Raw genomic sequence first — 16547 nt, 5'->3', positions numbered from 1 at the left:
CCCTTCATTCAAGGGATAAACATGATTGTAGGCGTGAATATTGTACAGACATAGAATAGCTTCCTAAAATAATTCCTTGTATCTCTATATCTTGTACTCAGTTTTATGAAATTGATATGAAAGAAAGTTACGTTTGACACAATCAGCACTCCGTCCTTCAACTCCGCCTTAACCTCCTCCACCTTGGCATCATCCGGCAGCATCAGGCTTGTGTTGTAGTATCCGTACCACAACTCTTCATCCGACCCTTCTTCCTTCTCCTCCTTCCGCTCTCCCTTTATTGTCAGAACCCCGTCGTCGACGGTGACCTTCAGGTCCTCTTTCGCCAGCCCCGGCACATCAAACCGCAACATGTAGCACCCCTCCTTCTCTTTCACGCGCCACCCGACCGTCGGCGGCGATATGTTCATGTTCTCGAACAGCCTGTTTATGTTCTCCGTCGCTTGCATCAGTGCATTTCCAAGCCCCGACGGAAAAAACTCTACGGAGGAGGGAATGAGAAAATCAAATTAACAATTTCGATCTGGGTCTCTGTTACTTTACTGTAATTTGATGAAAAGGTTGAGAGAGAAACAGAGAGATTACCATAAAGGGCAGGAACAAAGTCACCGCGGTCGTCGCTCCTCCAAGGCCGCCACCGGCGTTGGCTCCTTGGGAACAACTTGGATTTCTTCCGACCTTCAGAAACGGCAACCTCTTTGCCATGATCTGGTGTCTCACCAGCTGCCGCACTAAACCTCAGCTTCTGAAGACCACTACTACCCAGCAGAGAGGCAGAAGCCGGCACCCTTTGTTCCAGATTTTTCAAAGCCAAACGAGCCAAAGCCATTGCTTGCTGCTATTAATTTTTTTTTTTTTTTGTTGAAGATGTTGGAGAAAGAGGATTGGAATTTAAAGAAGGCTGTGGGTACGTTGGGTGATTTGGTTCCGGCAGATGGAGAAGTTTCTTAGAGCTTCTGGAGCTTCTGGAGCTTCCGAGAGGGGTTGATGACACGTCGGAAAAGAAGTGTGTTCTTGGTCCTTCTAAAGCTTACTATACAATCACTGGAAAGAGTTTTCCAGAGCAAAATGCATCGGATGCCACGTTTTTTATATTACTCAATCCCCTTAATTGTCATTATTTTTCCTATGTCTTATTTAAAGTTCAATTTCTCGAATTCATCTTTTAATTGTTTGCGATTTTTTTTTTTGGTTAACTTTTCCTAAAATACTTTAATTTATTTTAGAGAAAAAAAATTTCTTACAAAGATTAAGGGTTAGTCCGAATTTAACAATATTTGTAAAAATACCCATTTGGCCGTTCCTCAATCTTTGCAAAAAAATTTAAATATTTTTCTATTAAAAAAAAAAGGGAAAATGAAAGTATTTTGAAAATTTTGTTGGGATTTAGCGAAAAATCCTAACAAATGGAGGACATTTAAAAAAAAAAAAAATTAAAAAGTTTAATACACTAAATTGAGAAGTTTTGAACTTTAGAAAAAATATTGCAAAAGAAGTAACAATTAGGGGGTAAGTAAAATTTCCCTACATTTTAACACTTTGTTATGTGCTCATCAAATATACAGATAACCTAGCTTTTGTGGGATTTAGGATTTCCAATAATTTGTTGGTATTATATTAATAGTAAAGGTAAGAGCAACTCCAACAACTTAACTATATTTAGCTATTTTTGCTCTTTTTTTAGCTCAACAAAATAGCTTCACATTACCTAGAATACCTTAATTGCTACAGTAAATAGCAATTTGGTGCTATTCATTGTAGCACACTAGATGAATAAAATATTATTTTTAACTATTGATTTTTTGTTGGTATTCTCCTCCTTTTCACTCAAAACCATTCCTTCTTCGTTTGTAACACATCTCTCAGGCCAGCAACATTTATTTCTTCTCTTTCACACAAATGATTTCTTTATCCTCATCTTTTTTCTCTTTCTTCTCGCCATTCTTTTTGTTCTTCCCTCCCTGCCGCCCTTCTCTCTATCTCTCTCCTTTGTCTTCTTCTACTACTGAGTGATGGGTTTGATCTCTCCGCACTCTCAAACTATTACCACTGTGAATGAGAAAGAGTTACAACTGATCCTTACCTTTTCTCTTTTGATTTGCTTGAGATAAAGTGTATGAGGAGCTAAAGAGTGAAGATGAAAGAGGAGGTCGAATTAGGGCCGGTAGCTTTCGGTGAGAGGGAGAGAGAGACTGAGGACTAGAGAGAAAGAAAGGGGAACAAAACAATAAAAATATAAATAAATAAATACTATTTAAATAAAATAGACCATAGAATAGATAATCTGTTAAAATATGTATAAGAAAAAAGTAATAACAAAAATAAAAATTTGCACTTTTTGACTAGCTATTTAAGCTAGTGTTGTTGGAGATGCTCTAAGAGCAGTTTCGGTAGCTAAAATAACTATGAAAAGAGTACGATTTTCTATCTTATATATATATATATACTTGCTTTTAAATATTATTTTTCTTTTTTGTTTCTATTATATTCTTGCCAACAATTAATCAAGAGAAGGAAAAAAAAAAAAAAATTACCATTTGAAGTGAATATTTAATACCTCTAGTGTGCTGATGCTATTCACTATAGCAATAAATGTATTGTAACTAGTATGAAGTTGTCCTCAAAGAGTAACTCGATCGACTCATAAAGCGAATGTCACTAGTTTGAATCTCCACATATGTATAAAAATAAAAATAAAAATAAATAAATAAACCTAATCAGCTGGAAGTAAAAAAAGTTAGCTAACCAATTTACCACAACCCTTGGCTTTAAGCTGCTAAGGAGTGATGGGAATGGAGGCAGTGTAGAAAAATGGTCAAATAAATTTTGCAAAACTGGCCGCCACGAATGATACAGGCAGCCGGTGCCATAATTCAATTTTAAATGTAATACACAGGCAAGTCTTAAAAAGGCCTGAATAATGAAAATCCCAGAGCATTGGCATGCGACAGATAATGCTACAGATGATTACAAGCCGCGGTTTGCTCAACCCACCCTCTTGGTATGGAATGCCTACAACAGCTAAAATGGGTTTTGATATCTTAACAACCTTCTTCTAAGCATCTCATATTGCAGCTGCTCAATCAATCATACAACCCCTCCTGCTCCCAGATGTCCACAAGGAAATCTACCATTTCCTGTGTTCAAGATCAACAAACAATTACGTAAAGCACACTATCTGGATTAGACCAGCTTCTGAGGGCAGACAGACACTTACAGTAAGTGGGATTGCCTGAGGGAATGGCTTGTTGCTCCCAAGCAAACTTTCATATGATGCATTCCAACTGCAAAGCCAGAATTTTTTACCAATGCATAGACAATGAGTGCTGACAAGATACGAGAAACGAATTCATGAATACTCAACAACTACTTTACAAACAAAAACGGTTCATATTCCAGAAGCAGTTTTCCTACATCCCTACATCCTTCACTCATTGCTACTCTTATATAGAAAGCCTAAACAATTTGGATGTTCGACAACACTCATCATTCATGACTGTCAGACGCGCAGATTGCACGTAAAGTGTAACACCAAATTTTGAATGTTGTCTTTTTGGTTTTGAAGCACTAATCATCTTTTGAGGGTCATATAATACAAAGAATTAGATGCATTAAATACGATAAAGGGAAAGAAATCATTCACAAAATTTATGACAATATCTCTTTTTGTTTTGTTCTTTTCCTTTTTGGGTGAGTGAGTTTAGCCCTAATGAGATGAGAATGAAAGAATTTGAACCAATGACCTCTGCTTCAGGAGAAGTAACTCCTCACCAATAAGAGTAATGCTAAAAGGACTAGAGTCCTCTTTGTGTCTTCTCAAATGCGATGCGAGTATTAAAATCATCAATAGATCAAACTTTAATAATGATTATCTCAATTTCAATAGTGATTTTAAAAGCTACATCATATTTAGGAGGACTCTAGTCCTCTTAGCAATATTCCACCAATAATGCTACTCTTGGGGTTTCTTGAAAGGATGTTGTTTCTCTTTATTCTTGTTATACTAAGACTCAGATTCTATGGTAACAAAAAAAGAGGTTGGTCCAAACTCGAAGAAATCTGAAATAAATCCATTTCAATGAGCTGTCAAAACCGAAGGGAAATAATAAAATAAAATAAAAATCAACCTCCTTTCTAAAATTAATTGAAAACAATCTTACTATCCATTTTTTGGATTCTCATTAATTCTGTACAGAAAAAGAGGTCAAAGCAAGAACAAACTCACATGGATGTTACATTACTGATAATCAAGTATTCTTTCTTTCTTTCTTTTTGGGTGGGGGGGTGGGTGGGGGGGGGTGTTTATGTGGGCATTAAGGTGTGAAATAAAGTCATTGCTAATCAAGATTGTGATAATTGATGATAAACAGGTCAACGCGCGAAACTAATTTATAGGTTGAAGGTTTCTGCTCTCAGATCTTCAAACAGGAGGCCCTATTTAATTTGATAAATTCAGAAAAATTAGAGAGCCACTCACTTTAATTTGGGTTCTCGTGTCTGTTGGGCCCGGTTCTCAGACCTTTTATTTCCTACCCAACGCTGCCTAGTCTGATTCCAGAGAAGAAGACCTGTACCGCATTTAAGATAGAAAAGTATGAGTTAACATAGGGAAACAGAAACACAAAATGAACATGAGATAAATGGAAGACCAACAGGTAATACTGCCTAAACATCATATAAATCACCCACTTCAACCATAAAGCATATGCAAAGGACCAAAGACACCTTACATCAGGCTGGAAAGAAGATCAAGTAGGAAAAACAGAAAAATTAAGAGGGGTAGTGTGTTAACTCGGTGACACCACCCTTCGAAATGTTAATTGCGGTTCCTACTGAGGCATAAATTTACTACCCCCCAAAAAAAAAAAAATTCAAGACCCACAGCTGCATCAGATGTACGGATATGACACTCCTATCAAGCTACTGAATGTCCAAGGAGAAATGAAAATGTACCATGATTTACAAATTCAGAAGGGGCGTTAGCACTCCCAGCAATGCCATGAGGATCTAGAATTTGGTTGGTTGTACTGATTGATGAGATGCTTCCCTGTGACTGAACTGCACTGTTGTCCATATCACACATGCTGGTGGTCCAGAAATCCTCTGATATGCTAGGTTTCCTAACTGTCCGACCTTGAATCGTTAATCCTTTTGACGGAGCATCCACTGAGGTAGTTACTGTGGGCTTGTTATAGCATCCAAGACAACCACTGCTCTGTTACAAATCCATTTTTGGTTCTGTTACAAATCACATATAATCATATGGCTGACAAATAGCAGCCACCACAAACTCACAGACTCCAAGCCGATACCTAGATAATTTGTCCACACAGAACCTGCTCTCTATTCCTCTCACTCAACTCGTAAAGGAAATATCATTTTACAAGTATCAGAATGTTCTCGTGTGGAATCTAAGGAGAGTTGCATACAGAAAAATCAACAGACAAAGAAGACAAAAAAATAGCCAACTAAGAATCAAGCATGCAATTTTGCTGAAAGGGCAGTACCCCCAACAACTGTATGGGAAAATAAGGCAGAGAGAAGCTCAAAGAATCATTATTAGTATAGACCTAGAACTCATAGGATATCAATAATCATAAAGTAATGCTTCATACATTATGGCCAACTCCCAAGTAATGACAAGAAACCGGGACCTTTGTTCTTACACTCATTCATTTTGATCTATAGGGCAAACTATAGGGTGCTATCCTACAATTTTAGTAGGAAAATACTGATCTCTGACTATATTCAAAATAATTTGACCTTCTCTACAAATATTTTAAAGCTATATATACTGTGGCTCAGTTCTCAGTTTGAACTTGAGCTATTGATATGTGGGATATTTTGCATGTGACCATTCGCACGCTAAAGATTTAGCCTAACAAAGCCTCAAAGCTTGATAAAACACCAACGTGAATATGCATGCTAAACATTAGACTGAAAACAATTGAAAATTTGAAACTGACGACAGTTTAGCATTCACAATTTGAACATCCTTTCGAAAACTTTCTTTAGTGAAAGTTATATAACCTTCAATAACAGTAATTCAGGCCATTGCGCCAGATCATCTGTGCACCAGACTAAGCCTAAGGCAGGTGTAGCAAGCAGCTATAATAGAAAATGCACGAAGGAGACTTAATAGCAAAGTAGCGGCACCTCCGTATTTTGCAATCATGGTCCTTAGGAGCTCTCGGAGGCCATGGGAACATGACTATGGTACAGACCTACAATTAGATTACCCTAACCAAAGAAATTGTCTAAGACCAAAATTCCAAAGGGGTGAACTTGGATCATTCTGGACATTCTAATTTAAACAATATTACAAATTCTACTCAGAAATTATGTAAAATAGCACAATAAAAAGACTTGATGGCCCAAAATACTCAATAGTCCTAACTTGTCATTATTCAAAGATTTTAGGTAGGTGTCACTCACTATAAAGTGCTTTCTTTTCACCTATCAACAATCAAAAGGTAATTGGATACTTATGATAAATTTGTAAAGTCGCTTCAACTGCACGTATATATTTGAAGCCACTGGGAAACAAGGATGGTATTGTATGCGGGATGCAGTGAAAACATTAATTATGCATCACACCCTCCTCATTTCAATCTACAAATCCAAGGCTTTATATGCTATCTCTTTGCACTTTACATGCAAAAATGTGCATGACATTACCAGAAAATTTATACCAACTCCAAAAACAAGTGATATAACCGAACTGAAAAAAGCAATAATGGAGATAAAAAATAAAAATCGTATCATGAGCAATAACAAAAGGCTTCTATTTTCCCTCTCGATTGCCAAGAAAATGTTAAAACTTTCTTCCCTTATTTCTTTTTGACAGTAAGTACTAACTTTAATTGCTTGTTTTTTTTTTTGAAACCCTAATCAACGGAGGGTCACCAAGGTGTCTCATCTAGTTCAATTGAAGTTTTAAATTTCTTTTCAATAAGATCATATTACTGAGCTAAATTGAGTTTGTCAATCTTAATGAACCACACTCCAGGATATATAAGTCTGCAATGTCCATTCATTGCCTTTATTCAAAATCACAACTCTTTTCTTTTCCCTGGTTTTCTCCGCAACCAAATAACTAAAACCACAAGAGATTCCAATTCAAGCACAAAACAATAAGAAGAACAAAAACCCACGAAAGTTACAAGCTCGAAAACTCATTCAACCACAAAATCCCCCAGAGAATTCCAAACCTCAATTGGGAATCAGAAAAAACGTACCCCATATGCAATATAAGAAAGACCCACAAAAGCCTTATCAGATCTGCTTAGAAATTTTCAACGGGAGACCGATTCCAGGAAAGAAACATCAGAGAGCCCTCCTGGATGCCAAAAGAAAAACGGGTATCAGAGAAAAATTAAAATAAAATTGTAAAAGTAAAAATAAAAAATAATTTTAAAAAAAAAAGGAATTTTTTTCATTAATCAATGAAAAGAAAGCGAACTGTAAGATTGAGAAATGGAGCACTCACTCTCTCTCTCTCTCTTTCCTGGAACCCAAAGCCCAGTCCGAAGGATGGCCTCTGCTTCCTCTTCTTCTCTGGCAATTATTGGCAAAAAGAATAAAGAAGTAGATGGGCAGAATTATATGTGCAATAGAAGGGGGGGTTTCGCTCCCCTACGGTTTTCCATTGTCAAGTGGTTCTTTTTAGGTTGCAATGATTTCGACACATCAACCCCAAAAAGTCTGAATCAGTGAATCTACCATACATGATACATGGATATGGATATGGTCACTTTCTGTTTTAGTGTTTGCGGGACCCAAAAAAAAAAGTCACTTGACAACGGATGCCCACGATGTATTTCCCTATTTAGGCGTTTGATACAACCAATCATCTAACTCACAAATGCAACAAATTCTAGACATTTTATGTTTTTACTTAAGTTGTTAATTTTGATATTCTCGGTAAAGACTTGAAAGTTTCATTAGATTTCTGGTAATAACAGATGAATGGACAACAAGTTGAGTTCTTCGTCTCCAAAGCCATCATCATCATCATCCCAATTGAAATTTTATCTTCAAACTACAACTCATTGCAAGCACTTGCTAAATACTAAAATATGACCGTTATTCTGGATGAAAACGTTATATATGCCTATTGGCCGGACCAAAATTTTCTTTTGTGGGCCAAATTAATAAAATAATGTTATATTTTTTCCTTGGTAAATTATTTTATCCGATGAAACTGATATAACTTATTATTCTTGTAAGTTGATAAGAGTTTGTGCACAAGTTGGAGGGAAAATAATATAAACTTACTTAGATGTCGAAAAAAATTTCTTTGGCAAAAAAAGAGAAAGAGGATGCGGAAAAAGAAAAAAGATTAGAACTAAAAGAAGAAAGATGATTATCAAATGTTCGAGTCTTCTTTGTGTTTTAGTCCTCTATAATATGTATCTTTTATGTTTTTCGCATTCTTTGCTTGTGTGGGGCTCTTTCATGTCGGTAACCAAATGGACAATCACTCGGGCTAGAGTTTGTTAAAAGATGAAAGAGTCAAGCTCGGAATTCATTCATGCTAGACTAGCATGCGACTATCAGGGCATTATAGGCCTATAAAAGATAACTTAAACTCTTCAAAAGTTTTTAAGAGGTAACTCAATCAGTTGAACCACATCTCATAAAACGAAGGTCATTAGTTCAAATCATCTTTTCCCATTTTCTTTCTCTTATGCGGACATGTCAAAAAAAAAACACTTCTCAAAAGGCAAGAAAGCCCACGTGAATGTAATCAATAATAATAGTGTTTTCAATTTCAGCCAGGATGCCAATCGTGGCTTCCACAACAATACCGGTTACAAAAGTTACAAATAGTAAGAACCAACTAGGATTACAATCAACACAATGTAGGTCGGCCTTAACATTTATCTTTTTATGGAAAATAGCTATAAATGTTATCTTTTATGCAATTATAACGTCTCATAGGCAATATTCACCAAATCACTATAACATAAAACATACCATATACGTTGGTAGTCACATAATTACATCAATTGTTCCACTTGCAACTTTAATTGACCACAACTTATTCACTAAATACCTACATTGGTCATGATTACACATCAAGATATGTCTCTAGCTAAGCCAAAATAGTACGATTGAAACACCTTCGAAGCTCTCATCTATTGATTACTCTAATTACTCGTCATTTGCATCAACATGCTAAATATATGTAAATTAACATTTTACAGCTCAGTTAGTAAATATTATTCATAAAAAGTGTATGATGTGAGCCCTAATTAAAAGCATGAAGACTTTATTTTTGTAAAACATTTTCCTAATAAAACTTCGAACATTTTACTGTAAAAACATTCTTTTTGAAAACTATCATTTAAAAACGCCTTTTCGTAAAACTTAATTTTGTATAATGTATGTGTAATGTAGCCATTTTAATTCGAGGAATGATACAGTCTCAATTTGGGGCCAACTTTGGGCCAATTTTTTTATTCTTATTTTTTAATTTAAAAAATAACAAAATTAAAAATTAAAAAAGTTTATGAAGCAATAATTTTTATTTTGGTCCTTCTTTTATTTGGTATTTTTTAAAAAAAAAATAAAAATTGTACTTTTATTCATAAAAATGACAATTTTTTTTTTAAATGGTCATTATTATTAAGAAAAATAAAATTTTTATTTTTTAAAAAATACCAAATAAAAGAAGGACCAAAATAAAAATTATTGCTTCATAAGCTTTTTTAAGTTTTTATTTTGTTATTTTTTAAATTAAAAAATAAGGAAAAAGTTTCTGAAGCAAAATATAGTTTTTATTTAAAAAAAAATACCAAAATAAAAAATAACCAAAATAAAAATTATTGTTTGACAAAATAATTGAGACTTTATAATTTTCCTTTTAATTCTCCTAATAGGAGGTGTGTTATAATAGAGATCGCATTTTTTTATAGGTAAGGGCAGCTTGGATTTTAGTGGTTATCATCAAAGTAAGAAATGGGCCTAAAGTTTATCATTGCCCTAGGCCTAATTTTTATCTCAAAGCATGCTCGACCCACGGGTTGAGTCTAAAGAGCCCGATTGGTATTCAGATCCATGATCACCCTCTAAGCCCAAATAAGTTTTTAAGGTAATTAGCTAAATGATGAGAGGAATGCTAGGCTTAGAAATAAATTTTACACAAGAAAAACTTTTACAAACTAATGTGACACAATATAATTGGATATAAGATAAATTCAAATTTTGAAAAACTTAATTATGTTGTGCCACATCAGTTTGTAAAATTTTTTCTGTAAAATTTGTTTGTAAATCTAACATTCCTCAAATTATAAAGTAGCAAAATGGGAAAGTGTTTGGTTGTATGCGTTGGATGGAACGGAATCCCTTATAATTGTTTTTTTTTTTTTAAGAGTTGTGAGAGATTTCCAATGGTGGATGGGGTCACCTATTCGAGTAGGAGCTCACCTGTCCGAAAAAATGTGTTCGGGTAGCTTGAATGTTTGCTCAGGCAAGTGAGTTCCATTAAAGACCTCTCACCATCTCCTACAATTTTTTATCCTTCAAATAGAAAATTGCAAAGAATCCTTTTTTGAGTAATGCTACATGTTTCTTTTGTGTCATTCTAAGGATAATGTGGCTCTTAAAATTATCATTGGATTTATGATTGATCACTATTGAATTTTGATCAAATGGTAATTTTAAGAGCCACCTCATTTTTTTAGGGACAAAAAAATGACATAAGATGAACTTCTATAATTACTCAAATTTGCTTGCTTCTTTTTTTGAGTTGTTTTGGATGAAAATTACACCATTGAAATAATAGAAAGATTGTAGTTGTCAAAACCATCTTGTTCATAGCAATAACACAAATGGACGGAGGAGATCTAGTTTTGGAACTACAGATTTTTCAATTGCTACCATCCGTACACAAAATTTTGTACCCTTTTTTATCTTCCCTTTCCATGTAGACCCCAGTAACCTCAGTCGCCAAATTCATCACGACCGTCCATTTCTCAGGTTTAAAACATTTTTTTATATTTACTTTTGACATTATGAATGCTTGAGAGAATATAAAGCATCCATCAACCAATCCTAATTGAGATGCTTACGCATCTAAAAGTGCCTTGACCAATATAAAAGCACAATCATTCATGTCATATCAAAAAATAAAAAAATAATAAATAATAAAAGTTTTTTTTTTTTTTTTTAATAACTAATATCATTAAGGATTAAACAAAGCTTCATTTAATTAGCAAACCCAACAACTTTTGTTAACCAATTTGGTAATCTTCATAGAATCCCTTGATTTATATGTAGTTTTGTCCCTGTTTATGCTACATCATTAGTGTCTAACCATCAAGAATGAGTTAGTTGGTTTGTTGCCTCGTGTTAATGGTATAAAAAGATAACAATAAAACCAAACCTCTCAACTTTATTTGGCTCTATATGTAACATTTAAACCTTAATTAGTTAGACCAACCTAATAAACATGTTATTAATCTAATTATTTTATTTTGTTAATAATGTTAGCAAGAAAATATTTTCCATGGCATTCCATTAGCTGCATATGTTCATAATTTTTAACGCATAATTAGCTGCATATGTTCATAATTTTTGTAAAAAAATTGTTATATGTATTTATATTTGGGAAATATATACTTAGATCCTTTGAACTATTAGTTATTTTCCAAAAAACCTCACAAATTGACACTTTAATACATCAAACTACCATTTTGTGACAAAAATGGCACTCCATTAGCTTCGTTGGATGGAAAAGTGGTCAGATACGTTGCCAGTGACCATTTTGAACAAAGACTGCATAAAATACTTTTTTTTTTTCAACCAATAAAAAAAAGTAAAAATAAAATAAAATAAAAAAAGGACGATGCCATGGTCTAAAAGGTGGATTTCACAACCTTAGCATATAGTGTTTACCATATAATGTTTTATTGAACCGATTTTAAATTGGTCGGAGAATATTACTTATTAAGTTTTCACTCATTTGTTTTGTTTTTATGTTTTCAAGTTGGGATGAGAAGCAATAAAAGGTCGCAAAGCAAGTTAGATAGTGTAATGCCCCTACTTCAAGTGATATGATATTGTTTGCTATGGGCAAGGCATCACATTTTTATTATTGGCCATATTTACTCTAAAAAAGTCTCATACCATTTAAAGATAACATGTTTCATATAAATGCATTATTTTTTTCACACCCAAACAATACGTCACGTCACGTCACAAAAAGGGAATCGAATAAGTCATGGCATGACCAATTTTAGTTAGACTTATAAATAAGTTTCTTAGTGCCAATCAAACCCAACACTAGTCACTAGCTACGTTTGCGATATTGCAATTTGCTACATATTATCTAAGATGAGCAAAGGGCGCACCAACATTCAATATATATTATAATGTAAGAGAGTCAAACAAAAAGCATTAAAGGTCTCTCAAAAAAAGTTAATATTTAAATCAATTAATGGAATATCACTACTTACGTGTGCGTGTATATTAATATTTTATAAAATTATTGAATTATTAGCTTCTGGTCCCAAATCATCAAGACTTTGAGTTGGCGATACTATCGCTATGTGTTGTCTGCCACTCCATGCACTTAATTTGCACCATTTACTCCAAATTAATTCTATTTCCAAATCTCTACCGACACCCACCCCGAAAAAAAAGATTTTTTTAAAAAAATCAACACTATAATAGAAAAATAAATAAATAGTCAGAGAAATGTTATTGCCCATTACAGTTGGTTTATAAATAAAAATAAAAATGATTATAAATAAAAATTTCTTTCTGGTTGAGTTTGAATATTCTTGAGACAAGGCGAGGGTACTGGAAGGTCGACCATGAGTATTTGAAGCAAGCCTTTTTTTTTTTTTTTTTGGGTGGAGAACTATGACGAAGTAACTCCACCAAATAAGATTGGTTTTTAATCGCTGGTTTTATTGGGTGCGTATGTTCAATCTGCCCCTTTCTTGCATGGTGAAGGACGTGAGGTATCAAATAGGCTCAACTATAGGTCAAAACAGACGAAGATGGAATTGGCTGGGGCAAATTCTTACAAGTTCAGATAAAAGTTGACCTCCATAAGTCGATTCCCAGAGGGAGGCGTGTGAAACTGAAAGGGAATTCGGAATGGATTTCCTTTCAATACGAACGACTCCCCCGAGTTTGCTCCAAGTGTTGAGTTATCAAGCATGGAAGAGGAGGATGTTTCAATAAACTCCCTCTAGGGAGTAAACCTCAATACGGTCCATGGCTGCATGTCCCTTCCCTCTCTAGAAGGTTCGAAGAAAACAGAGGGAGATCGGAGGTTTGTATGGTCATAGTGAGTCTGAAGGTCAGTCCCATTCAGCTGCATGGTTCAACAAGCCTAGTGAGAATCATATAGAGGCTAGTCACTCCAGGGGGCGAGATGCTTCGGTTGGAATGGAGGTTTTTCGCCGGAAAAGCTCAGTACCGATCAGCGGGAGCACCAACAATCGCCGGTAGAGACGATGGCAGACGTTACGGGAGCACACAACAGAGGCGCAATTCACGGCAATAATGAAGGAGCAAACAACGTATGGCGTGGGAGCGATCCTTGTAACCTAACGGATCTTTGCCATAAAGATTCTAGGAATGCAACGAAAATCTCTCATAATGACTCTGTCGAGGGATTAATGCAGGGCATTAATGAAGCACTAAATATGGATGGAGTGAAATCCAAGGCTGGGGGATATGAAGTTTCGTACTCAAACGGTCACATGGCCTTTCCAATTGAAGTAGAAGATCCTTTCCTAAATAAGAATAGCAAGGTGGCGGCTGCAAAGGTAACAACTGGAGCACACGTGGATGGCATACAACTGTCCTCAACAAGTTCCGTAGGAACTAATGGGGAAGAGAAGCACGTGAGGAATTCTAAGGGAACAAAGAGGCACGTAGAAAAAAACACCACTCATGCAACCCAGGAGGGGGGTGATGTAGACTTCCACAGGAACCCTGTTGTCAAGTGGAAACACCGGGCTAGGTCGGGTCAAGTTTTTGCAACTAACCCTGCTTAGTCGCTTTTGGGAAATAATCAAAAGAAACGAAATTCAAAGGGAGAAGTAGAAGCAGTCAAGGTGGAAAAAGGGGGAAAACAATTGCACAAGAGGTTGGTGTGTTGGAGGATGATTCTTTCATTGGTTTAGGATTGGCGAGGGCTGGGCTCCAACCTCGCCAACCGCAATGAAAATTTTGAGCTGGAACTGCCGAGGGGCTTGGGAACCTTCGGACAGTTCGAGACCTACACCGGATGGTAAAGGTCAAGCGCCCTAACGTGGTTTTTTTGATGGAAACAAAGCTAAGTCAGAATAAAATGGAGGTGATAAAGGTGAAGATGAGATTTAATAATGTCTTTACAGTGGATTGTGTGGGTCGAAGCGGAGGATTAGTGTTGCTTTGGAATAATGATGCGGGTGTTGAAATTCAGAATTACAGTCATCGCCACATCAACGCCAAGGTCACTCCTTTGAACGGGGGTGTGTCTTGGAAATTAATTGGATTTTATGGGCATCCGCAGGCGGGTAAAAGGAAGGAGGCATGGAATCTGTTATGTCATCTAAAATCCTTCTCACCACAACCTTGGCTTTGCGTGGGAGATTTTAATGATATAGTTGGGATTCCAAAAAAGTTGGAGGTTTAAGGCGAACTCCAGGATTGATGGAGGACTTTAAGGAGGCCTTATTTTTCTGCAAGCTTTCTGACTTGGGGGCTCACAGCCCTTTCTTTACGTGGTATAATGGTCAAGAGGGCCAGTCTTTCGCTCAGGAACGGCTTGATAGGGCTGTTGCTTCCTCGGATTGGTGTACTTTATTTTCTGGTGTAGAAATGTCCATTGAAGCTGCTTTGACCTCAGACCATGCTCTAGTTTTGGTGTCTCCAAAAGGCCTTTCTAATAGGAGAGAGCGAAATAATTTAAAATATGAAGCCAAATGGGCGTTGGAAAGGGAATGCAAAGATATTATCAAGCGGGTTTGGAGACAAAAACACACTTCGGGAGATAAATGGTATGGCCTAAATTGCAAGCTAAACCTCTGCAAGGGTCAACTTTCGAGGTGGAATCATGGCAAGCATGGACAGCTTATAGAGGAGATTGAAGGTAAAAGTGCCAAAATTGCTGAATTACAGATAGTAGAGGGGCTCCCAGATTTGGAGTCGGTACGTAATCTTCAAGCTGAAGTTCATTTGCTCCTGGCCTAAAAGGAACTTCAATTGAGATAGAGATCGAAGGAGTTATGGCTGAAAAATGGCAACAAAAATACGCGGTATTTTCACAAAAGCGCAAAACAAAAAAGGAGGAGAAACGAGATTGGAAGCATTCTAGACGTTGAGGGTGTGTTGAGAGACAACCCAATTGACGTGGAAGCTACTTTTGTACAATATTTTGATTCTCTGTTTTAGTCAGAATATGGGGGGGGGGGGCAAGTGCAATCAATCTACACGGCCTTGTAGGGACGGTGACGGCAGGGATGAACTCGAATTTGCTCAAGGATTTTTCCAGAGAAGAAATAAGTATAGCAATAAACCAAATGTCACTCCTTAAAGCCCCCGGCCCAAACGATCTCTCGGCGAGTTTTTTTCTTGACAACTAGGAGACAGTTGAGGAGGAGGTTTGTCAAGCTGTACTTTTTTCTCTAAACTCTGGATTTATGAATGATGATTTGAAGTTTACTTATCTAGCACTTATTTCGAAAATTGCCCAACCATCTAGTGTGTCGGAATTTCGTCCAATTAGTCTCTGCAACGTCATATATAAGATTATGTCTAAGGTTCTTGCAAACAGACTTAAGTTATTATTGCCTCACATTATTTCCCCCTATCAGAGTGCTTTCATTCTAGGGAGGCTCATAACTGATAATGTCCTCGCTACTTATGAAACCCTTCATACCATGCGTTCTCGGATGTAAGGAAGAAAGAGCTAGATGGCGGTGAAATTGGATATGAGCAAAGTATACGATCGGGTGGAATGGAGTTTTTTGGAGGAAGTCATGAGGCGAATGGGGTTTGCGGACCAATGGGTGAATCTTATCATGACGTGTGTGCATACGGTGAAGTACGCGGTGCTTGTAAATGGAAATCCTGTTGGTAGGATTTCCCCCCTCTAGGGTATCCGACAAGGGGACCCAATCTCACCTTATTTGTTTTTGATTTGTGCGGAGTATCTCAACTCCCTATTGATATAGGCAGATCGGGATGGTATGCTGGAAGGGGTTCGCACTTTGAGGAGGGGACCTCGATTAAATCATCTATTTTTCGCAGATGATAGTTTACTCTTTTGTAAGGCCAATCTAGAGCATTGGAAAAGGCTTTCTAAAATTTTGAAAGACTATGAGCAAGCCTCAGGCCAACGTCTCAACCATTCCAAAACGGCTATCTTCTTTAGCCGCAATACATCTAGGAAAATAAATGAGCAAATCTTGGAGGTCTTGTGGCTACCCTTCTCCCAGCGATATGATACTTATGTTGGACTGCCCGAACTTATTGGAAAATCCAAAATTGGCGCTTTTCAGAGCATAAAGGAGCGGGTTTGGAGAAGGCTTCAAGACTAG

The 16547-nt window shown here is 36.3% G+C and overlaps 4 protein-coding genes across 8 annotated transcripts in view; 2 read left to right on the top strand and 2 right to left on the bottom strand.

Moving 5' to 3' along the window:
- Window positions 1-1122, bottom strand: part of LOC132186712 (HSP20-like chaperones superfamily protein) — a 6376-nt gene extending 5254 nt beyond the window's left edge. The window contains exons 1-2 of the mRNA XM_088517256.1: window positions 586-1122; window positions 141-481 (exon numbers count right to left, since the gene is read on the bottom strand). Coding sequence (XP_088373382.1) covers window positions 141-481; window positions 586-829 — 585 coding nt within the window. The 5' untranslated portion in view covers window positions 830-1122. The remainder of the gene's footprint in view (window positions 1-140; window positions 482-585) is intronic.
- Window positions 1123-2804: 1682 nt separating this feature from the next.
- On the bottom strand, window positions 2805-7599 carry LOC132186711 (uncharacterized). Of its 5 annotated transcripts, none has more exons than XM_059600730.2 (6): window positions 7490-7599; window positions 7239-7339; window positions 4954-5238; window positions 4478-4568; window positions 3218-3326; window positions 2805-3137 (listed from the first exon to the last, which is right to left on the bottom strand). In XM_059600730.2, the coding sequence occupies exons 3-6, from the start codon at window positions 5081-5083 to the stop codon at window positions 3084-3086; spliced, it is 384 nt and encodes a 127-aa protein (XP_059456713.1). In that variant the 5' UTR covers window positions 5084-5238; window positions 7239-7339; window positions 7490-7599; the 3' UTR covers window positions 2805-3083. The 5 variants fall into 5 exon arrangements, with proteins under 5 accessions (XP_059456713.1, XP_059456712.1, XP_059456710.1 ...); XM_059600729.2 differs by having other exon boundaries at window positions 4954-5215; XM_059600727.2 differs by having other exon boundaries at window positions 4954-5210.
- A 7059-nt stretch (window positions 7600-14658) lies between these two features.
- LOC148585009 (uncharacterized) lies at window positions 14659-15198 on the top strand. Its single transcript, XM_088517653.1, has one exon. It carries the CDS (start codon window positions 14659-14661, stop codon window positions 15196-15198), a length of 540 nt encoding a protein of 179 aa, XP_088373779.1.
- A 722-nt stretch (window positions 15199-15920) lies between these two features.
- Window positions 15921-16547, top strand: LOC148585008 (uncharacterized). The gene is made up of 2 exons (XM_088517652.1): window positions 15921-16079; window positions 16182-16547. Exons 1-2 carry the CDS (start codon window positions 15921-15923, stop codon window positions 16545-16547), a joined length of 525 nt encoding a protein of 174 aa, XP_088373778.1.

The sequence above is a fragment of the Corylus avellana genome, chromosome 6 (genome assembly GCF_965113065.1).
Source record: "Corylus avellana chromosome 6, dhCorAvel1.hap1.2, whole genome shotgun sequence".
NCBI lineage: Eukaryota > Viridiplantae > Streptophyta > Magnoliopsida > Fagales > Betulaceae > Corylus > Corylus avellana.
This window is presented reverse-complemented; position numbering and strand designations above follow the sequence as displayed.